Source organism: Siniperca chuatsi, linkage group LG4 (assembly GCF_020085105.1).
Source record: "Siniperca chuatsi isolate FFG_IHB_CAS linkage group LG4, ASM2008510v1, whole genome shotgun sequence".
NCBI classification, from domain to species: Eukaryota; Metazoa; Chordata; class Actinopteri; order Centrarchiformes; family Sinipercidae; genus Siniperca; species Siniperca chuatsi.
Window position 1 is genome coordinate 24,217,643 of NC_058045.1, and position 23,189 is coordinate 24,240,831.

At 41.0% G+C, this 23,189-nt stretch overlaps 2 protein-coding genes across 5 annotated transcripts in view; both read left to right on the forward strand.

Moving 5' to 3' along the window:
• The first annotated feature begins 131 nt into the window (after positions 1-131).
• Positions 132-10,833, forward strand: tcp11l1 (t-complex 11, testis-specific-like 1). 4 transcript variants are annotated; one of them, XM_044193484.1, is made up of 10 exons: positions 132-420; positions 783-968; positions 2,524-2,677; positions 2,780-2,900; positions 3,160-3,380; positions 4,053-4,189; positions 4,487-4,659; positions 4,802-4,983; positions 7,223-7,395; positions 7,511-10,833. In XM_044193484.1, exons 2-10 carry the CDS (start codon positions 827-829, stop codon positions 7,720-7,722), a joined length of 1,515 nt encoding a protein of 504 aa, XP_044049419.1. In that variant the 5' UTR covers positions 132-420; positions 783-826; the 3' UTR covers positions 7,723-10,833. The 4 variants fall into 4 exon arrangements, with proteins under 4 accessions (XP_044049419.1, XP_044049420.1, XP_044049422.1 ...); XM_044193485.1 differs by having other exon boundaries at positions 819-968; XM_044193487.1 differs by having other exon boundaries at positions 134-420; positions 2,545-2,677.
• Positions 10,834-14,319: 3,486 nt separating this feature from the next.
• Positions 14,320-23,189, forward strand: part of hipk3a (homeodomain interacting protein kinase 3a) — a 34,787-nt gene continuing 25,917 nt past the window's right edge. The window contains exons 1-4 of the mRNA XM_044191818.1: positions 14,320-14,686; positions 17,685-18,694; positions 18,991-19,182; positions 19,370-19,551. Coding sequence (XP_044047753.1) covers positions 17,687-18,694; positions 18,991-19,182; positions 19,370-19,551 — 1,382 coding nt within the window. The 5' untranslated portion in view covers positions 14,320-14,686; positions 17,685-17,686. The remainder of the gene's footprint in view (positions 14,687-17,684; positions 18,695-18,990; positions 19,183-19,369; positions 19,552-23,189) is intronic.

Here is a 23,189-nt window from a genome sequence, read left to right on the forward strand (position 1 = left end):
AGCACGTTTTAGCGTCATCGGTGTGTGTGTGTGTGTGTGTGTGTGTGTGTTTGTGTGTGTGTGTGTGTGTGTGTGTGTGAGTGAGAGGGCTCGGCTGTTACGTCATGTTAGCTCCACCCAAAACAGGAAGAGTCGCTTGGTTAGCGGCGACCCATCAGAGGAGAGCTGCGACGTTAATAAACCCGAGTTATCTGGGATGAAACAAAGCCTTCCTTCTGTTGAAGACGGTGTCTGGCAGTGGTGAAGTTGTGAATGACAGTGATAATTACGCTATGGCTGGCTATGAAGGAGTAGCTGTGTCATAAGGCCTTCTTGTTGTTGTTGTTGTTGTTGTGGTGGTGTTCACGCTGACTAAGCTAACGTTAGACAGTTGAGCTTCCCAGCTAACCCATCTCTTTCCTCGGGGCTGACGACTACGAGGTTAGTAACGTTTCCGCAGATAAGACTGTAATGGCCACAAGGCTATGTTTTGTTTACCTCTGTCGTGTTCGCCGCCTCAGTCAGCTTAGCTTCGCACTGGCTCACTGATTCCTCTCCCCCTCCTCCACTAGTCTAGGTGATGTCATCATCTGTAGATCACGACAACAAACCTGCGTCTCTCCTTTTGTTTGTGCTGTAACATGAAATCCCATCACAAACACCGTTCACTGATGTAGCAATGCTGCATGTTTAGCTAGAAAAATCACTGACAGCTGTTACATGTAACACATGTGTCACACTTACTGCAATCACTGGGCATTTTACTGACTTTCGGCACTTTACAGCGTTTGATATACCTGCAGATTGCAGCTGCAGGTATAACATCTGTTATCTTGCAGACCTTAGCATGCCAAAGGAGGCAGACCACCTTGAGGGTGGAGGAGAAAAGGAGTCGAAGGAGGAGAGGATGCAGGATGCTTCTGAGGAGACAGTGAGGAAGAGCGTCCAGGCAAATACTCTGAGCCTGCACAGAGGGAACACTTCTGAAGGTGAGAAACAGGTAGATTTCAGCTACACGGAGCAACAGATCTGGTTAAAGACAGGGACCACGTGCGTCTAATCCTACATCAGTTTCATTTGAGTAGGGGAGGAAACACTTCAAGCAGAAAGTCTACTCAGATTAAGAAATTAATATGGGTTTCCATGGATTGGGATGGGAGTCGGCAACCTTGGACTGCCAGTTTAAAATGACACACACTCAACCACCATTTCTACATACAGATAATCTAAGGTCTCCAATTAACCGGACCTACATGTCTGTAGAGGTGGGAATACTAATGGGCTAAATAGATTGCTACTGGTCAGTGTGATCCCTGGTGCTTCTTTCCTTTGCTGAGCTCTGTTTTTGGACACGCATAAACCACAAGACAACACAAAATGGTTGGGTGTCAGCAGTGAGAAAGGCACCTGCTACTTGTGTGAGAATATCTGCACATTGAGATATTGTCAAGGCGACCAGCATCCTGGAACGCAATAGAACTTATGTTGGACGGCAGTGGTCCAGGATGTCCAAGCTACTGTTGTTAGTGGACTCAGTGTATTTTAGACCTGGACATGCGGTGCAAAGCTTTCAAGTTCTTGGCTTCAGTTGGGATCAAATCTGCTCCCTATCAAATACCGTAACTGCCCAGCTCAGTTCTTTAATCTCTCCTCAGCAGTTTTTTATTAGCACAAACATGTGGACGGGAACACAAACAACCCTCCTTTTGGATGGAGGGGAAGAACCATTAATGTTCTAATGAGGCAAAATACCACAACAACACAGTTCCTCTTTGTGTCTGTTTCCCTCGGTGACACACATCACGTTTAATGGACTTCAGATGGGATGCTTGGCATACAAGATGTTCGGCAGACAAAGGACACACAGTACACGGCACACCCTCTGAAAAATAAACCCCTGACCGGGAGGTCTAGTATGTCCAGACAACAACTTTAGCTTTCTTTCAGGCACATCTGCCTGAGTTTGCTGACCCCTGGAAAACAGCATATCAATAAAAAAAACTATCCCACAAAACCAGAAACCAGACAAATAAAACTAAAAGTTGTTGGGAGCAGTGCCATAGACAGTGAGACTTCTTGGACATTTTTAATTATACCCAAAAGATTAGCATTGTCCGGTCTGATTTGGCAAATGCTACATTATGTGATTGTTCCCACTGTGACTTTTAGCATATTTTCCAAATTTTGCATTTGCGTAGAGACACATGACAAATGTGAGTGGGAATTTGTGACTTCTGGTTCATGCTCAGTTATAAATTGAATTATCCTTGAGGCGCAGGAGCAGAAACTTTGCTTTAAGGCAGGTATGCTGAACAGTACTTTGTGGATACAACGACGGCAGGATGACTTGAGGGGATTAGCACATCTTGTAGTTGGTGTGTGCCTGCTTTCACTACAGTCACACTAAATCCATTTGGAATGAAACGATAAAGCACTCTGTTTGAAAATGTGTTCAAATCCAGTTTGTTGTAGTTTTTTAACAGTAAAGTTCTGGTTTCTTTTTGGAGGAAAGTATGCTCTGATGTGTAATTTTGTTTTTTTAAGATGGATTTTCTTCCCTCACAGCCAGCCCTCCCATGTTTGCCTCAGTGGAGGAGCTGATGGAGACAGCTAAAGGAGTCACCAACATGACTTTGGCCCATGAAATAATGGTCAACCAAGCTTTTGAAGTCAAACCTGCAGAGCTTCCTGAAGGCAGGTGAGAGTTTGATAGGATACAGTAACTGTCCTTTGAGTTCTTGTCTTTGAGTGGGTTCTTTCTTGCTGGAGAAGTAACAGTCCCTGCTGTGTCCCTGTACAGTGTGGAGCGCAGAGTGAAGGAGATTATGCATAAAGCATTTTGGGATTGTTTGGAAGCTCAGTTGAAGGAGAATCCGCCATCATACGGACATGCCATCAAACTGCTGGCTGAGATCAAAGAGGTGAGGTTTTTATTTTATCCAGGAAATAAACCGGCCCAGTGACTCCAAAACTCTGAAAATGTGAGGTTTTATTTTAGCTGCTGCCTTCTCTCTTCAGATATGATCATGCAGTTGTTGCTATTTTGAGAAGTATATGTATGGTAAAGCTACACGGCTTTACCATACATATACTAAAATATCCATCCCTTAATTCTCGAAATCATTCTGTCTCTCCTTCCCTACCTGCCTTCAATCATCCTCTATTTCTCTGCTCATTCAGACACTGCTGTCTTTCTTGGTGCCGGGCCATGGTCGTCTGCGCTCCAGTATCGAGGAGGTTCTGGACCTGCCTCTAATCCAGCAGCAGGCTGAGAATGGAGCACTTGACATCAGTCGACTGTCCCACTTCATCGTCGGGATGATGGGCTCGCTGTGCGCCCCCTGTAGAGACGAGGACATCAACAAGCTAAAGGAGATCCCGGATATTGTGCCTCTGCTAAAGTATGTAAGAGAGAGACTATTATTAATTCTGCATGTTCCAGGCATTAGTATATTTTAAGATTGTGTAATTTCATTCCAACCCATTACAGTGCAGAAGTCAGCTTGTTCTGGAGTGACATTATCATAGAGGATGATAAGCGATGAGCTAGCAGGTCCCCAAACTTAATGCAGACTTAATGTGGAGTTAAACTCCAGCTCAGTTGGAATTTCAAACCTCTACAGTATATTTTAAGAGGATAGAATTTAGGGCTGCACAATTAATTGAAATATTATCGAAATCGCAATATGGCCAAGTGCGACAATCAACCAATTTTTTGATAAAGGTAAAATGAATGACAGAACAGCATTATACTGAAGTACTGTAGTGCTGCAGGGATGCCCTGGCCTACAAATCTTGTTCTCCAGATGTAAGAAAACATGTTTGTTTGGTATAGACCCCAACAAATGTCACAACATCATGATTTTAATAGTTTTCCAGTGAAAATTAAAATTGTGATGCAAAAATTATCATTCCCACTAATTGTGAATCATATCGCAATCGTAATATCTGTCAAAATAATCGCAATAGGATTTTTTTTTTTTTTTTTTCCATATTGTGCAGCCCTAATAGAATTTCATGACATATGATTCTCTGTTTCTGTCTCTGTCTTCCTATGTCGTCCTCCCTCGTAGGGCAATATTCTCTGTGCTGGACCTGATGAAGGTGGACATGGCTAACTTTGCCGTCAGCAGCATCAGGCCTCATCTGATGCAGCAATCGGTTGAGTATGAGAGGAGCAAGTTCCAGGAGTTTGTGGAGAAACAACCCAGTAAGGAATCTCCCTTCCATTAAACGAGTCACATTATACGGTATATTATTCTTGCTAAAACATTACATATTGGACTGACGTATATAGGTAGATCTAAACCTACATGCTGACATTTGCGGCTGAAACTCGTTGCAGACCACATACGTGTACATTGTGTTGGTGCTTGCTTCAGGAAAACAGGGTGTTGTTTATGGAATTCAAGTGAAATTCAGTGACAGTTGAGTGCTTTGACTTGCCACAATTTTTCTGCTGTATCTAGTGAAGCTGAAAAAAATTAAATGATCCGTTCTTCTTTAGATGCCTTAGACTACACCGAGAAGTGGCTTGAGGACACGGTGAGATGCCTGAGAGAGGCGGATGGTTCTAGTGCTGCCTCATCTGACTCTTCCTCACTCCTCCCCCTTAATGTCCATAATCATGCCTATCTACGCCTGCTGAGGTGGGACCACGCCTCAGACCCCTTCCCAGAGGTGAACACTGTCAATCCAGAAGCTTGTCATTGTGTCTCTCTGTTAGTTGTATATCTTTTTTAAATGTATGATATCCCTTGTGATTCTCTTGTGTTTGTGTCTGCCACCATAAACTGTATTCCTCTTATTCTCCTCTCTATAGACAGTGTTGATGGATCAGGTTCGGTTCCAGGAGATGCAGCACGAGGCTGAGCAGTTAGTTCTGCTCTCCTCTGTGCTCCTCGTCGTCTACACTACCACAGGGGAGGCTATCTCAGGCCTGCCGGGGCTGATGGAGACTCTTAAAAACATTGTCAGTGTCATGCTTGCAGACATGTACACACCGTGAGTACCATTACTTTAATTGTCACACATCCGTTAGATGAAGCTACACTTGAGAAGCTTGCTGGTTGATGAGGGGTGCCTTTCAATTCATTATGTTTCAGACCACTTTCACTCCCACTGACTGGGTGGAGTGACTGATGAGGACGAGGGTGTAATGCCCAAATGTGACTGAGCCAAAGATGAACTATTTTCAATGAAGATAACAGTTTACCAGGAAATGTGTTCATTTAGTCTTGAGTCTTGAAGCTTTGATTTGCATGGTGCTAAACTGACTCCCTTGGGATTGGTTTGGATTACATGCTAGTTTACCCTGCGTTCCAAATCGCATACTTTTTCTTTTTACTTTTAGTACGTACTGCAGCTGCCCTTACAAAGTACGTACTGTTGCATGCAGTATGCATACAAATGGGACATATTACTCCATCATAACATTGCACCTTGAGCTTTGAACTTCTTGCTCATACATCCATCGCAGGCTACATTACTTAACGTTACATTGGAGATCCAACAAAACACCATTTGCCGAGATCACATTTGAGAGGTCAACCCCATGGGTCAACCCGGAGAGCTCTGCTGTTGTTACATACATACATACATTGTAGATTCTAACATGCAGTAAGCTATTATATTCATGACAGTAACATTACATATGTATTTCTCTCATTGTTATTTTCAAAGTTATGTCTTTTTTATTGTTATTGGTTATCTTTTATGATTATTTTGTTAATGTAAACAATTCCTATTCATATTATTACTATCTATTGGGCTGGTCACCATTAGGCATGTTACCCACTTTCACACATAGCTCTCATAGCTGTTGCTGGCAGATGTTTTTTTGTTGTTGAATATATTATCATGCAGAGATGCAGCTGCTGGCACTATGTTCTGTCTGCACGTGAAGCAGCTTTACATTTAACTTTCTGTTCTGTTCACAATTCTGTTGTGTGACCGTATACGTTTTTGCTAAACTTTATATGTCTCAGTGTATATTCAGATAATTGCAGTCCTAATATGTAGTGTCTTTGTATCTCAAACTGTAAATAAACCGTGTATCGAGTGAAGTGTAGCTGCTCTAGCACCACCCTAACAGTGTTGGCACGATTGAGAATAGTTATGAAATATAAAACAGTTGTACCAATATAAAACAGATAACAGGCAAAATAGGATTTTAAAGGAATTCAAATGATGCTTTTTCATAACATTGGAGCCCTTTTATTCGTCATCACCCTGTCACCTGTCATTGCGGCGTCTGTCATCTGTCAATCAGCTGTCATCTGTCTGCGCTCTCTCGGCAGCTCAGTTGATGTGACGTATCTTCCTTTGTGCAGAGGATTGTGGGTCAGAATAGCCAGTAAAGCATGCTTGCATACTGCAAAATGGGACCGGATGCAGTAGGACATCCTGGTATTTTTGGCGTACTGCATTTGACATACTATGTATTGAGACTTACTGAATCTTTTTCTGGCATACTAAATAGTATGGTGATATGGTAGTATGGGTATTGGAATGCACAGTTAGTCTGCAAAATCATGGCGTGTCCTGGTAGGCCATATGATTACACATGAACTGTTACTGCAACTTCCTGTGATTAAATCCAGCCACCTTTTGTCACATGTCCTTTTCTTTCTTTCACTAATCAGTATTTTTAACAGTGGATCAAATGACTACATGTAATGCAAAGGGGTTGCTCGTAGTGATTAATTCATAGTGAATTATCACCCAACTGCAGTTCCCCTCAACTCTACGGACCGTTTTAGCCTCTTTTATCTCATTGTTTTGGTTTTGCGGCCTGCAGAATCTGCTTTTATCACCCCTGTTACTAACTGCAGCTGCTGACAAACAAAGTTAGCAACTAGCTAGTGAACATAGATCAGTAAGAATGAGAATTTAGCAGCTGAAGAGTGACATTTTATCAGGAGTTGGTGGAGACCAAAAACAGAACTACGGATGAATGACTAGAAAGACTCAAAATTGGACTTACATTCGTCAGGTGGAGAGAAACGAAAAAATGACTGCAAATGAATGTTATCATATAAACTTTATAAGGTGATAATATGTCAATGTTTTGCTTTCAGACTGTTCTTCTGCCACCAAGTGAAAGAACAAAACAAAAAAAACAATTAATCAATGCAGCTTTATTGTGTGTTGCACTTGCATCTTTTTAATGCTAGCACCAGTTTTACAACTTTTAGCCAAGTTGTGTTGCTATACTTAAATACTTCCTTTTTTTTGTCCCAAGGTCTTTTAGTACACAGGAGGCCTTAGCGACCATCGGGGAGAAACTGTGTGTTGAGCTGAGTCAGTGTCTAAGCCAACATGGCTACTCTCCATTTTCAGCTGACCGAAAGACCACTCTGAGGGGACAAATCTCAGCTACCATGCAGCCAGACAACTCAGTCCGCAAGCTGATGGGTAAGTACAGTCACACGTATGATGACTTTCACAGCACAGCCAACAGCATGTGGTTGACTGTGGTGGTTTATGTACAGATTTATTTGGCAGTGACAGAGATCTCCTCTCCTCTCAGACTCTCGGGTTCAGAGCTACCTCCTGGCTTCCCTGGAGTCCAGTCAACATAAGACCCCTCCTCCTCTCCCAGGAGGTCTGGTTCCAGTCGGCAGGGAGCTGAAGGAGCTTGCTGTTCGCTTCAGTCGCCTTGTCAACTTCAACAAGCTGGTTTTCTCCCCATTCTACCAAAAGATTCTCCATAAAATACTGACAACAGGAGAGAGTCCCTAAATACTGAAATGTGGAGTAAGAGCGATGTGGAGAGTGGTCTGTAGTTTTGCCATTTCCCCTCACTAGTAGCTGTTAAGATTTAGAGAAAAGAATTGAGGAAGCTGATCTGTATTCAGCGGGTAAAGCCAGTTCCCCAGAGCTTGCACCTTAAACCGACATAATCAAAAAACACTGGCTACCATCCCAGCTGCATTAACTCACAGTGTTGCTTATTTGATAGAATCTCAGGCCTCATAATTGAGACCTTACAAAAGCCCTCTTGCTTGGTTCCTTGTTTTGTTCAGTATTACTAGCAGAGCTGGGTATCATTTGAAATAGTTCGATGTTCAAGCCAATACAATACCTGTGTTTTTAGAACCCATACTAAGAATACTTAGAGTTATGGTTACCATACGTTGCAGAGCATAAACACATTTCTTTCTGCAAAAAATTATGGCAAGGTACAGTACAAAATTACCACAACTATGATTTAAATTTGAAAATATCTAAATATTAAGTCAACAAGACAAAGGATCAGGGCCTTTATTTATCAAGTGTCTCAGAATAGCAAATCAGTCCTTATTGGCCAACAATTCTCAGAGTGACACATATTTGGTCCTTTGTTCAGGCCTAGAAGTATTTTATGAATGTTCTTAACCTAGGGGCCATTTCCTATCTCTGGCAGTATAAAGTAGAGTTCCAGAGGTGTCTCAACCTGTCAGGAGTTGCCACAAGATTGCATTCAGGCAGAGACATGCGGGCACATTCCATGGAAGGAGAGAGGTCTTGGGAATGCTTGATGACAATAAGCTTATTAAAAGGAATAATTAGGCATTTTGGGAAATACGTTTATTCGCTTTCTTGTCGAGAGTCAGAAGATCAATACCACTCTCATGTCTGTCTGATAAATATAAGGCTACAGCCAGCAGCCGATTAGCTTAGCACAAAGACAGCTAGCCTCGCTCTGTCCAAAGGTTACAAAATCAACCTACCAGTACCTCTAAAGCTCACTAATAAAGACGTTATATCTTGTTTGCTTCATTCATACAAAAAATGATATGCAAAAACAACAAGTTGTGGTTTTAAGGGGGTTATTTTTCTCTTTCTTTGCTGGGAGCAGTGACTTTTTGGAGTCTCTTCTGGTTGCCTAGCAACTTCACAGTGTGGACAAGACTGCAGGGAGTTACTGTACCTGATCTTTTCATCTAACTCGGCAAGAAAGCGAATAAGCCTATATCCCAAAAATGTTTAACTATTCTTTAAAAGAATAATTGAATAATTTTTATGACTAATCTTGTGGGGGGATGAAAAGGAGAACTTATTTGTGTATTTAGATTTGGAAGGGCCATGATATTTGAATGATATATTAATTTTGTTACATGTCCAAAGAAATTGTGACATTTTCCTCCTTGTGTTGGGCCACACAAGTTTAGTAGTTGAAAGGGGAATAGCATATAACCTAGGTAACTGAGTTAATGGTTATCAAGCATTCCCTTAACAAATCTCCTCCAACAGAATGTGCATGTGTGTGCCTGCCCAGCATCTCCTCTCATCTCAACTGGTAAAACACCTCTGGAGCTCTCCTAATGCTGGCAGAGATGGGAGTCATTTCCTAGCTTAAGAACATTGATAAGATGCTTTTACTCCAGAGAAAGTAGGACTAAATATGCATCAATCATATCATTTTTGGCTGGGACTGATTCTCTACTCTCAGATATTTGACAAATACAATGTATTCAGTAACAGCTTTCAAACTTAATATTGAGTTATTTTTTTCAAACAACTTTAATCAATTACTCAAAGTGGTTAGACAATTGTGTAGCACACACAAGTAAAAGAGAATGAACAAGACAACAGATGACTGCATGCTGTTTTTTACACTGCAATTGTACAGTGGATACAAAGACTCTTCACTTTTTACACCTTGTGTGAAATTTTCAGTTCATTAGGCTTGAAATTAAATAATTCTTACTCGGGCTTATCAGATTTGCTTAGTTAGAGTAACAGTAAAAATATTTGGCTACTCGTTTCTTGCAGTGTATTAAAAATGAAAACATGAGATATGTTTGCTTTGTAATTGTACACATGCATCAATTGATGCTCAGAAGAAGCATCTCATATGTAACGCCTCGTATGTAAACTACATGCAAGCAGTTTGGTGAAGATAATGATGGGTCCTCTCGGTTGTTTTCACATGATATTCAGATGGTTCTTTGGATCGACATGACATCACCAAGTCTGTTTGGAGTCTACCAGCCTAAATTAAAATCGGAAGTCAAAAAGATTTGTGGAACTGTATTCAATTTATATTAAAGCAGAAGTTCTACTTCTGTGTTTAAATTAGTGAGCTTTAGAGGTGCTGGTAGGCTAGTTGTCTCCCTCTGCTTCTAGTCTTTATGCTAAGCTAAGCTAATCGACTCCTGGCTGTCGCTTCATATTTAGCATATATGGACGTGAAAGTGGTATCAATCTTCTCATCTGACTCTCGAATAAGCGTATTTTCCAAAATTTTGAGCCATTTATTTAACAAACCATAGCTCCAAAGGGGGCTAGACCATACAGTATCTAAATGTGACCAAAATCATAACATCCATGCTAAAAATGAACAGGCAAGTGGGGTCCTCTTTAAACAAGAATCCCTGAATTCCTACATATGTTTTTTTAACTCAGGCTGCACAGCAATATAAAAATAAAGGGTGTGTAGACTTTTTGTATCCACTGTATGTGCACAAAAGACAATATTTACAGTATATTAGATAAAAGGAAAATGACCAATTGATGTGAACTGAAGGGAAGGCATACTGGTGTATGGACCAACTTGAACTGTTGCTCGTTTAATTGTTACTTAGTTTTTAAATTCTGTTCACCTATTTATAACATTTCTGATGGTTTATAAGATGTTTAGAATATTTACTTTTGACAAACACTTTGCTTTGCATACATATTTTACCCACTCAACTTACCACAGAATACTTACAGTGCTTGTAACATTTCTCCACTCCTGCAGGCAGAATGACGTCGCCTATTCCCCAAATGAATAACACGTGTTCATCGACTGGTCACATTAGTTAAACTGATATTTGTCTTTGAATGTTCATCCAACATGCCAATAAAGCATTGTTTGTCCCCACACAGCAGACTCATTTCTTTAATCCATCTGCGTCTTGTTGATTGATATTTTTGTTAGCCTGCATGTATCAGATTTGTTTTTAGAGAGGGATCTAATAGGATTCTCAGGTGGTTCTTTGTCCCGAGAGATGTCAGAGAGCCAGGTGAAACTGGGTAATACAGTTCTTAATCAAACATCATTTTATGTTAATGACCTTCTAGGTTTAAAAGGTGACAGCCACTTCATTCAGCAATCATTTACTGGCTTACTACCATCAGTCTGACATTGTACTCCAGCTTTACTGGCTGGTTCTCTGACATCTCTCAGGACAAAGAACCATTTGAATATCATGTGAAAACAACTGAGAGGGACCCATCATTATTATCTTCACCAAACTGCTTCCCTGTAGTTTACATATGAGACACTAGGTGGAGCCAGAACTCCAATTCTGATACAATCTGATATAACAGCTGTATCGTTAATATAATAGAAGCAGAATATACAATAATTGCATAGCAACCCTTAACAACCAAAAAGTGAGTTGTTACTTCCACTCCAGCAAATTTTTAAATGACAGAGTTTTATTGGCAATAACATAGCATTTAGATGACGGACCATTGACTCTAAAGTGTTTGATTTCCTGTATGTGTTTGAACATGCCAGTAACAAGAACCACGTCACAATTAGAACAATAAAATAAGTGCAACAACATGATGGGACAGGAAGAAAACTGACAGGCAATGAGAAAAAAGTGTGGATTTTAAACAGCTTTAGAGTTTGTTGTCTCCTCGGCACCATAAGTTTATTTTGAAAGAGGTACAGTATTACATTTTAATATGGTCTATTGTACTGCTGACATGCTTATTCTGAATAACAATGCGTCTGAGATGTCAAGTGCCTGGTTCAAGGGCAGTGGCAGGACTATCCTATTTAACATGTGTGTTTCTCTAGATTTGTAGACTCAATGGAATTTTTCACAGATGACATTTTGACATGTCCCAGTAGGAAAAGCACAGGTGTAAATCATAAAATTAATGATGGCTGAATTCCACTTGAACAGAGCGGAGCCATCGTTAATGATATTAGTAACACCTGTGACGGGTCAAAATGTCTGTTGCGAACAAAGCCTATAGGAAAGCCTATCCCCCACATTCTCACTCAAATTTCAGTTTTATTGAATGGCACCCATACTCGGTGAATAATGCCTAAAAGCAAGTGAAGAGTGGAAACAAATAAAGTTATCACATTTTTTTTTTCTCTCAAACTCAAATTTGCTATATTGGCATGACCAATTACTGTCAAATGTACAAGTTTTACAATGTAAGTATTATAATTCAGAATGTAAGAGAAAAAAGAGGACAGAGAAAGTGCCCTGGTAGCCTAGGGGTAAAGGCATTGTCTGCAACATACTTAAAAAAAACTAGAATTACCACCCCGCGGTTGTATGCCTCAGCCAACCAGTCAAGTTGCTGTTTACATCCATGTCTGTCCAGACTCATAATATATCTAGTGAATACCAGTGAAAAAGTGTATTTTTCGGCTAAATGGAAGTTATCACTATATTGATGATACACATGTATGATTCCAGTGAATATACATTGTTGAACTGATTAATGACAACATTAACATGTGCAAGTATAGCTACACAAAATGTGGTGCTTTTGTTTTCTCCTGGCATTTTTAGATGTAAAGCCTCTCTATGAGCTGTAGGTGAAACTCACTCCCTGGATCACGATTAATTAGACACGTGAGTCACATGATTCCTTTGATGCTTGAAATTCAGAATGAGGCAGGAAGTGAAGGCAGAACGGACAAGATGGAGGAAAGCTCGTACTGTGCTAGTTATTGTTTAAGTTAACGTTTTAGTCAACGTGTGTGTGAAATCTGGAATTGGGACATTATGATGTCACAGTAAAATTGACCTTTGACCTTTTGGGTAAAAATGTCATCACTTCCTCATATCCCATTAAACATCTGCGTGAAATTTTGTCATAATTACTGCATCAATTATTGAGTTATGTCCAAAAATGTGTTTGTCAAGCTCATTTTGAAGTCACAGTGACCTTTGACCTTTGAGTCAAAAGTGTCACCAATACATTGTCCAACCAACTGTGAAATATGGTCATCAATTCTTGAGTTATGGCCAAAGAAAGGTCACAGTGACCTTGACCTTTGACCACCAAATTCTAATCAGTTCATCCTTGAGTCCAAGTGGACGTTTGTGCCAAATTTGAAGAAATTCCCTCAAGGTGTTCCTGAGATATCGCCTATGGATATCGCGTTTATGAGAATGGGACGGATGACGTAAAAATGACATCATAAGGTTTTCGCATTACTACACGGTATAAAGTATAGCATAATAAGAAATACAAATCATTGCAAATGAAGAATAAAAAAAATAAACAAATGTGATCATGGGTGGATTAAAGGGACAGTTCACCCCAAAATAAAAAATACATATTTTTCCTCTTACCTGTAGTGCTATTTATCCATCTAGATTGTTTTGGCGTGAGTTGCCGAGTTTTGGAGATATCGTCCCTAGAGATGTCTGCATTTTTTTAATGTATTTTTTGGCACTTTGAGTGCCATATAGTCCCATTATATCCAAGAAAGGTAGACATCTCTACAGCGGATATCTCCAAACCTCGGCAACTCACACCAAAACAATCTAGATGGATAAATAGCACTACAGGTAAGAGGAAAAATATGTATTTTTTATTTTGGAGTGAACTGTCCCTTTAACCTGCTTGAAAAAAATTGCTGATGGGCTCCTATTGACCCTGCATCTAACATTCTATGTACATTGTATGTACCCTGTTGCCTCCCAAGTTTGTATTAAGTACAGTCAACACAACAGGCAAGTTTATTTGTATTCTATCCAGTATCGGGGCAAGTTGAGTGTGTGCGCATGTGGGTGTGTGTGTCTGTGTAATATATGTATTTCTGGTCTCAAACTGTTGTATTGTTACTGTATGTTTCATTGATGTGATGTTATAAAATGACAATGAACATATTATGTAACACAACAGGCGGTTGTCTTTGTGCCAGTTTCTTTGTGATAATTTGATCAAACACAACTTTATTTAGAATTATGCACTTTGCAAGCACAATTTAAACTAAAACAAAGGTCTTATAGCCCCTCTAAAAGACACAGCCACAACATTGGGTAATAATGCAGGACCCTCTCCGGTTGACATTCCCTTATGAATTTGCAATAATCAAATTGCCAAAGCCAACTGACATGCAGTCACAAAGTTCAACAGATGATTAAATATGCACAAGAAAATGTTTTAAATAACATATTTAAATGTATCTAATAGAGTAAAATATCACGGAAGTCAAATGTTTTTACTCTGTTGTCACAGTGGGACATTTATAGATACAGTATATAGAGGATATCGCTCTCTCTCTCTCTCTCTCTCTCTCTCTCTCTCTCTCTCTCTCTCTCTCTCTCTCCCTCTCCTCCCTCCCCCTCCCTCCCTCCTCCCTCCCCTCACATTCCACACATGCGGAGAAGCAACAAGCTACCGAACCAGCAGTAACAGCTAGCAGCCAGCAGCTATCTCTGTCGGGGACGCGGCGAATTAACATGCAAAAGTTTAGAAACACGGATTCCTTGTCCTGAGCAGAGACAAGAGCAACGCGTGGTGAAACCTGAGACGGCTGTCGAGACCATGACTTATGGCTGGCTTTCGTAATAGCTAGTTATTGACGTTATTTGAAGCTTCAAATGTGTGAAAAGTCGCTCGGTCTCTCGTCGTTGAACAAGATGGCAGCAGCAGCAGCAGCGTTGCAGGATTTGACTGTGTTGCGGGTCCTCGTTGCTAGCCTGTTCCTTGACGCTCTGGGTGATATGATTTACAGGTTTTACTGAAGGTATGTCACCTTATCTGACTAAACTGGTTGTCAAATACGTTTTCTGTATTACGGCTGTGTTTGTCCATTTTATCGTTTTAACGTTGAAAGGACTTATAGCTAGCTTGTTTGCTAACTGTTAAGCTAGCCAACTTCAGTTTGTTCCCTTTAGCAGACAAGTGTTAGCAGCGAAAGTATTTTGTGAGACGTTAAACTTAGATATGGAAATAGAATTTATTAGGTGGCAAAAAGATAATGCAACACTTGTCTTACAGTAAGTATAAATTTACCAGTTTGCTTATTAAAGCTAAATTTGAGTAAGTTAGCACCTATCCTACATAATATAACACACCCATTATTTAGCTGCCTGTCACTTGCAACATAAGTTTCAACAGGTGTCTAGGCTGGTGTCGCCCTTCCCCCAAACACACACACACACACACACATACATACACACACACACACCCCATTCCTGCCATATGTTAACTGTCTCCTAGATTGATCAGTAACAAATTCCGTGTACAGCTGGCATTCTTTTACAACGGTGAAAAACACCACAAACACACACATGCGCACACACAACTCTGTGTTATGGCTCTCCATTTCAGGCTTGGGTCTTGTCGCCCTGTGGGATATCAGACTACCTAGTTTGGCAGTGAGAGGATAGAGCAGGAGGTATCACAGCTGTGTCTGTCCAAGTGTCCCTTAAAAGACTGATGGGTATGGCATCTTGGCAAGCATACACAGGGTGAAATATTTGCACCACACCAGCCATATGGTGGTGCTTCTTCTGCTTTGTTGCCAGTAACTTTTGTCAGTTGCATCTTCAAGTTATCGTTATTTGCCAGACTTGCAGCTGTGTGTGTTGAATGAAGAACGTGGTTTTTTACTAAACATACAGTGATCTCTACTTGGTAGAACATTGCTATCTTTCTGAAAAACTTTGTTGACTGCAGGAATTTTAATTACAACCTCCAGTTTGCAAAGTTCTGACAAACATAACTCATCATATATTTATTTAGCACTTAGTGCAGTAGTAGTCAGCTCAGTTTTGCACTTTGACTACCGGTAACATTGTTCTAACTATGAAGTACATTTCACTTGGTTGAAAGAAAAGTTTGATCATAACAGTGGTTATTAATCTCCATCAGCAGTATATCTGGTAAAACTCACCAGCCCTGCAAGTCCTAAGAAGTGAAGTGTGTTGTATTGTCATGTTGCCGTTGAGGCACACCCCTCTGCCTGTCTGAACCTGTGCATGACAGCTTCAGTAGTTTGGAAGGCCACTGGCTCTCAGCAGGCCTTTCTTGTCGAACAAAACTCTGCGCTTAAGACATCCACCATCATGAGTGTGTTCGTGTAACATGTGATGTAGTCTTCAAACTGGAATCACCCGAGTCTGAGAGTAAAACCCAGTAGGGCACAATCTTGTTTGGAAATATTCAGGAAGAGTGGCTGACAGGCTTGGCCTATGTTCTGTTTTATGCCTGTTATCATGGCGTCATGACCTGCTGCAAGGAGACGAATGTTCCTTCAAAAAAAGCTTCAAAAGAAACATTAAAATACTATTTTAAATTGCAAAATAGTCTGTTAATTGTTAAAAATGTCAGCTAAGTGAAAGATACTTGTTTCTACAGCCACAAACAGACATGACTGGCATGTGATCAGATAGTATTGAATGTCGTAGCAGTTGAAAAAACACATGGGGTTGATTTTTTTCTTTTGATTTTTAGCTCAGGTTTGGACAACATTTACAGCACATATGGTATGAAATACCTCATGAATCAGTTATTTGCCAAAGCAATTTGCACTTAAATGCACAGAGCTTTCTGGTCACTACAGTTCAGTTGCAGTGTCTGTGCTTTTTTCCCTCTTTTGTGTCTCCAACTACCAGAAAGGGTGAGTAACACTACTAGTGCCTTACCAAAGGCTAAAGAATTGATTATTCTGTCTTATTATTCCATTGCAGATAATGATTTGACTGTTTGTAGGACAGGCAGACATCTGAACATTACTCATGTATGCATGTGGGTTGTTTCGATTGTAAACTCAGATGTCCAATATGAGTCACTTTTTAAAAGTTGACATAATGATATGGTCGAAAGTTTTGAATATAGGCAAACATCTGACTTGTAATATAAACAAGAAACTCCATTCTGCAGGCTGTTTTGAATGCAAATTTATTACATCGCCATTGGTCTTCTAGATCTGACAAAATGTGGAGGTAGAGTGAGACCTGCCTGATTGTATCTATATGAACTGTCACTGAGTTACATCAGTTGAACTGTAGCATTGCACATGCCATAAACAGCAGCCAGTACAGCTCAGTTGGCTCACTGGGATACATATACTTCAGCATTTGATAAATTCAGATTTGAGTTTTGAACCACATCAAAATTGAGGATATTAATCATTTCAGTGCATTGTTGTATTTGTAAAATGTCTGAGTTACAGAACACTTCATGATGTATCATATCCCACTGGGGTACTCCCTCCTTTTGCGGTTCTACTTTGTGTGAAACTGACCCTCCAGTGTAGCGTGCAGGGACAGGCCAGAGATGCAACTGCCTTCCCCCATCTCCAATTACAGTAGGCCAGTTCCCCTTTCCAGTAAGGGTGACATGATGGCTTAGATGTGTATTCGCTTTGGCAGGTTTTATGACTGCTTTATTTAGACTGCAATCTTTCACAGGAGAATGGTGATAGGAACCTGCTATTTTGCTATAAACCAGTTCACTTCTCTGTACACACAACCTTGATTAATGTTGATTAATGAGTTTTTGTGCAGTGACTTGTAACAGTGTTTCTTTTTAATATTTCAGAATCAGAAATACCTTATTGGTCCCCGAGGGGAAACTCTTTGCAACTCTTTACAAGTTAGTGTAGGCCATCTCAGCACATTAAGTGATCATGTAGACAAATCCTCAACTGTAAGCCTTAAAACCTAATTTTGTCAGCTTTGCTATACCCTGACTTAATTATACATGTGGCTTGCATTTTATTTATCTCTGTTCTTTAGGTATGGCCTCACAAGTCTTGGTCTACCCATCACACCTGCACTCAGCTCAAACAAGTGCCTTAGGAACCAGCAGCAGTGGAACCAGCAGACACAAAGACGAAGCTCACCGCAGTAATAACACCAGCAAAGCCTTTCAGCACCGACCCCTGCCCAAGACTTATGTGATCGGAGTCAACTACGGTATCGCCTATCCCAACAACGTTATCCCATCGTCAACCGGTGCTGATTTAGGAAGACTGCACAGTGGACTACAGCTTGGAGAGAGGGAGGAGTGGGCATTGCAGACTGCAGGATTACAGAGAGAGGAGAGCTGGGAGAGACGAGGAGAAGGTCCAGCTGGGATCCAGGAAACTCTTTTCCAGAGCGGAGGCCCACAGGAAGTGAGGCTTCGTAGAGACAGTGGTGGAACTCCATCAGGAGGAGGCTTGGACTGCGGGCTACTGAGGAGGGCCTATTTCAGAGCAGACAAGGAAGAGGGCAGAAACAAACGAGGACAAGCGAGAGGAGGATACTTCGACCTTCTAGACACACGTGCCACCCAGAGATGTGAACAGAAGAAACATCCGCGGGAGAACAACTGCGTCGGAACCATGCAGATAGTGGAGGAGGTATCTGCTCTACCTTCACTTCCTCCCCCTGTGGCCATGTTGCAAACCAGCACTGGGAACAATGCAGAGACTGTTAGAGTAGGGGGTGGAGGGCCTAGTCAACATAACAAGGTTGAGGCAGTGACCAGCATGGGAATTGGGATGGATGGGACCAAAATCAGGCCCAATGGCAGTACTGAGGCAGGAGCTACAGTGACCAGGACTGGATCAGGAGATGGTGACTATCAGTTAGTTCAGCATGAGATTCTGTGTTCCTTGAAGAACAGCTACGAGGTCTTGGAGTTTCTGGGTCGTGGCACCTTTGGTCAGGTGGTGAAGTGCTGGAAGAGGGGAACTAATGAAGTGGTGGCTGTCAAAATACTGAAGAACCATCCATCCTATGCACGCCAGGGACAGATTGAGGTGAGGATTTGTTTTTGTTTTGTGAGTAGAGCAAATGTATTGTCAGTGTTTTAGTTGAAACTGTGGATTAACTGAAAGATCTGCTGGTATGTTGCCTTTTGTTGGGGCATCACACCAGTAGATGACAACAGAAACACTGCTTTTATTGTCATTTTTAATTACAACAGAAGCAGTCTTTGATCTTTCTAGATGCTAAAGAATGGTCTATTTGCAAAAAGTTTTCTTCCAGATTATTTTTTACGCTTAATTTTTCTGAACTGAACCTGATATTTTCTTGCTTGTTCCTGAACTCCCAGGTGGAGATCCTGGCCCGGTTGAGCAGCGAGAATGCAGATGAGCACAATGTGGTGCGTGCTCTGGAGTGCTTTCAGCACCGCAGCCACACCTGCTTGGTGTTTGAGATGCTGGAACAAAACCTGTATGACTTCCTTAAACAGAACAAGTTCAGTCCACTGCCACTCAAAATCATCAGGCCTATTCTGCTGCAGGTAAAGTGATGTCTGTTGCAGACATACACAGATATAACCCATACATGCAGATACAGTACACAAACCCTTTGATGCAAACACAGATACTCATAGAAGATGATGCTTTGTTGAGGCTTGACATGTCCGCATCGAAGTTTGGGCTCAAAGTTACTCATAATGTGTCTTTTATTTATGTAAATCTTTGCAGGTGGCAACAGCCTTAAAGAAGCTGAAGTCTCTGGGTTTGATCCATGCTGACCTGAAGCCAGAGAACATCATGCTGGTGGACCCCTCCAGACAGCCCTACAGAGTCAAGGTCATTGACTTTGGCTCAGCCAGCCATGTCTCCAAGGCTGTATGCTCCACTTACCTGCAGTCCAGATACTACAGGTGAGGACCACATTCATTTAAGTCTCTCTATAATCCATCATTCACAAAGTTCAAAAACTAATTGAACCACCTATGTTTGGGATATTTCCTACTCTCAAAGTACTGCAAGGGAGTCACCCTGTAGTGGGTGAGGCTTGAGTTGACTGACACATTTAGTTCCAAATTTAGTTCTGAAACTTTTGCCACTTTCAGAATCCAGTATATTTGGCTATTTTGTGCTGTAAATTAATTAGCAATTGTTCTTTTTGTTGTTGTTCTTTAGCTCAGGCATTTAAGCTAGATGACGAAGTAGCATTGCATTGACAGTTTTTTTTTAGTTGAGTGGGTGGGTACATTAGCCCTTTAGGATAAGCCATTACATTACACCATTGACACAGAAGAAACGGCCCACGGGTGAAAGTGAAATGTATTGCATTTTGACTTCTAGTCAGGTTTGTTATGAGAGAAACCAAAACAAAGTCGAAAGAAAAAATTGTATACCTCAATAGTACTAGAAACTCAATAGTACAAAATACAGAAATTAGATTCACAGGGTAGAATATTTTTAGGAAGATCAGATATGTCATGAAGTGAAATGTCATGTCAGTTGTCATCATGATATGCCAACACAGTTAGTTGATTTAGTCCCATGGGTAATGGTTGTTTATGTTTGTGTGTCTCTGTGTGTTTCCCACAGGGCTTAGCAAAGTCCTGCCCAAGCTTTCTGTTTAGGCCTTCTCTCATATTATGTAATGTGAAGTGCTCTATATATTAACCTGCACACTCTCACTGGGAGCTTCATGACATGCACAGCAAACCCCATTCATTTTTGTAGGGAATTTTTTTTTTATGCGTTTAGTGCGTCACGCCCTAAACTTTGCTGCTCTTGCATAACGTGCAGAGGAACTGAGATGTTTATATGAGGAACAGTGTCATGAAATATTTGGCATGTCTCATAGGCTAGGTTGAGAGGGAGAACGTGCTTATGAAACGCAGCCAGGATTGTGAACTTCAAGGCACATTGTTGTGCAAAAGAACTTCATTAAGTTATTAAGCTGTAAGCTCACATTATACCACACAATACATTAAGGAATGGCTGCAGTTAAAAAAAGCAAAACAGATTTTACAAAGAACATCTGTTCAATATCAAAACCTGTTCTCATTTGAAATGTACTGTAAATGTTTGAAGACTTATCGTGAACTTGTTGGCATGTGGAAGTTAGTGGCGCTGAATGACGTCTATACTCATTTTTTTAAGGCAAAGTTTTTCCTTTATATTAACCACTGGACAACAGTCTGGCAATTTTAATTTACCTATGCTCTTACTATCAAGTTTCAGCAGGTACGTTGGCTGGGTAAACTATTGCAAACTCTTCAAACATTGTGCAATCTATGACAAATGCTGTTGAAATACTGGGTATGTCTGCAGCTAATGCACTGCACACACCCACCATTCCACTCTAGTCCTGATTTTATTGCCCTGTAAGGAGCACAACATTTTCTCAGTTATTTCAACTGTAATTTCTGCTAGTGGTGTATAAATCGGGACACAAAAGTGTGGGCTTCCTGTCTTGAAGCAAACTCTAGACCAAATGTAAAATGAAGAGCTACTTTCTAGGCCCCCATCTAGAGGGACAAGGAGGAGAGTGGAGGTATAGTTGTTGCATAACATAAAGGCTTTGCTCTGCAGTTGACCTGATTAAGTGTGTATGAGTGCTTGTGTGTGTTTTGTCTTTGAGGAGCGTCGGCAACGCTGAAATCATGCAGTTAAAGTGGGCTGGCATTGAATTTTAGGGAGGTCACTAAGGACACAGAAGGCCAGGGAAGAATGTGGTATGCGAAAACCCACATTTAGATCCAGGAAAAAACAACATTCAGACATTCCTGTGTGTGTGTGTTTGGGTGTGCTCGTGTGTGCCCCTGTCTAAGGTTGTCACGATACCAGAATTTTAAACTTCAATACAATACTAGTATAAAAAAAATGATACTTGATATCTCGATGGGGAAAAAAGTCATAGGCACACTAAATAGAACAATTTGTTGCTGGTACAGAAAAAGTCACTAAACCCATACCAACATATATGTAATAATGTTCCTTCACTTGTAAACACAGTACAGCGGTCTCCGTGGGTTTCCCCTGTATAAATAGCTACAGTAGACGGTGGCCGGCACGCCCCCAGTTTCGAGAAGTAGACAGGAGTACCAGCATGAAAACTAAGCAATGCACTGCTGTGGACAGGCAGCAACAAAACGTATTGTAGCCACCTAAAAAAAGGCCCACCTTTTTAAAAAGTCAATGTCAGTTTAAGTGCACGCTATATATTTAAAATATTTTACCTTGCTGTCAGACAGCCCTTTCTGATGCCACTAAATCCATATATGCTCTCTTCAAAGCCACCAGACCCCACTGACAAAATTGTACCTCTCAGAATACAGGAGTTGCTGGTCCACCAAGGCAGCGGTAGACCAGCAACTCCCGCTTTCTGTGAAGTAAAATATAAAGTAAAAAGCACGGACAGTCAAACACGAAAAAAAACTACAGCGGATTGTCAGCATGGCATCCAAAATCATAGGCAACCCACTCCCCCCAGTTAAATCTATATACTTGCTGTAAAGCAAGCAAAGAAGATCATCTCTGACCCCTCACGTCCTGCTAATCACCTCTTCCAGCTCCTTTCCTCAGGGAGACACTACAGGTCACTGTTCACTAAGACTAACTGCTTCACAGAGCTTTTTCCCCCGTAACTATCAGGACTCTGAACTCCTCCCTCTAGCCTCCTCCTCACATACTGCTGACATGCATTACCATGCACCTACTGTATATGGTGTGCAGTGTTGTGCAAGTTCACACTCCAAAGAGCTAGCTCAAAGTTCATTGCGAGGCGTGCCAGGTGCCATAAAACACACTGCGTGAGGAGAGTGAACGACGCTCATGTTCATTGGTTGCAAACGGATACTTTCGCCAAAAACATGAACACCGCTCTTTTAGCGCGTTCATGCACAACACTGTACTATACGGACTGTATCTGTATATTGTGTTGTGATAATATGTCGATTGTCTGCTGTTAAACATTTATGTATTTGTGCAGTTATGTAACAGTTGCCAAGGCTGGATTCTTCATGTAGGTTACACAATGTATTGTGCTTCACAATAACTCAATTCAGATGTGATAAAGAGGTTCTCTGAGGATGGAAAATTGCTGTGTCAAGATTAACTTTACCTGCTTGAGCCACAAAGCTATATTGACGAAAAATCTTGTGAAGTGTAACACCTGGCCATATTTTGCTGTGGCCACCAGCAGTGTGCAACAGTTTCAATACATTATTTGATTAGTCTTTGCTTTGCAAATCTATTTCTGTGCCTTTTGCCAAATAATCGAGGGTCATCGGGTTGAACGGTTATTCAAGAGCACAAACACAGTAACTTTTTGGTTTATAATGGTACAACAGCACTTCCATTCCTCTGTCTTTTCTCTATTGTCCTCCCATCCTACCTCCCTTCCACTGTTTGTGGGAGTTGGTTTTGCCATGGCAGTAGTTAATAGTATATATGCATTTGTTGTTTACTTTGTGCGTTGGTAGGCCTGTATGTTAGCTTGGTTAGGTAAATATCTGTATTCATAGGGAGATGTCACCACACTCTTTTTTTCTTATCTGTA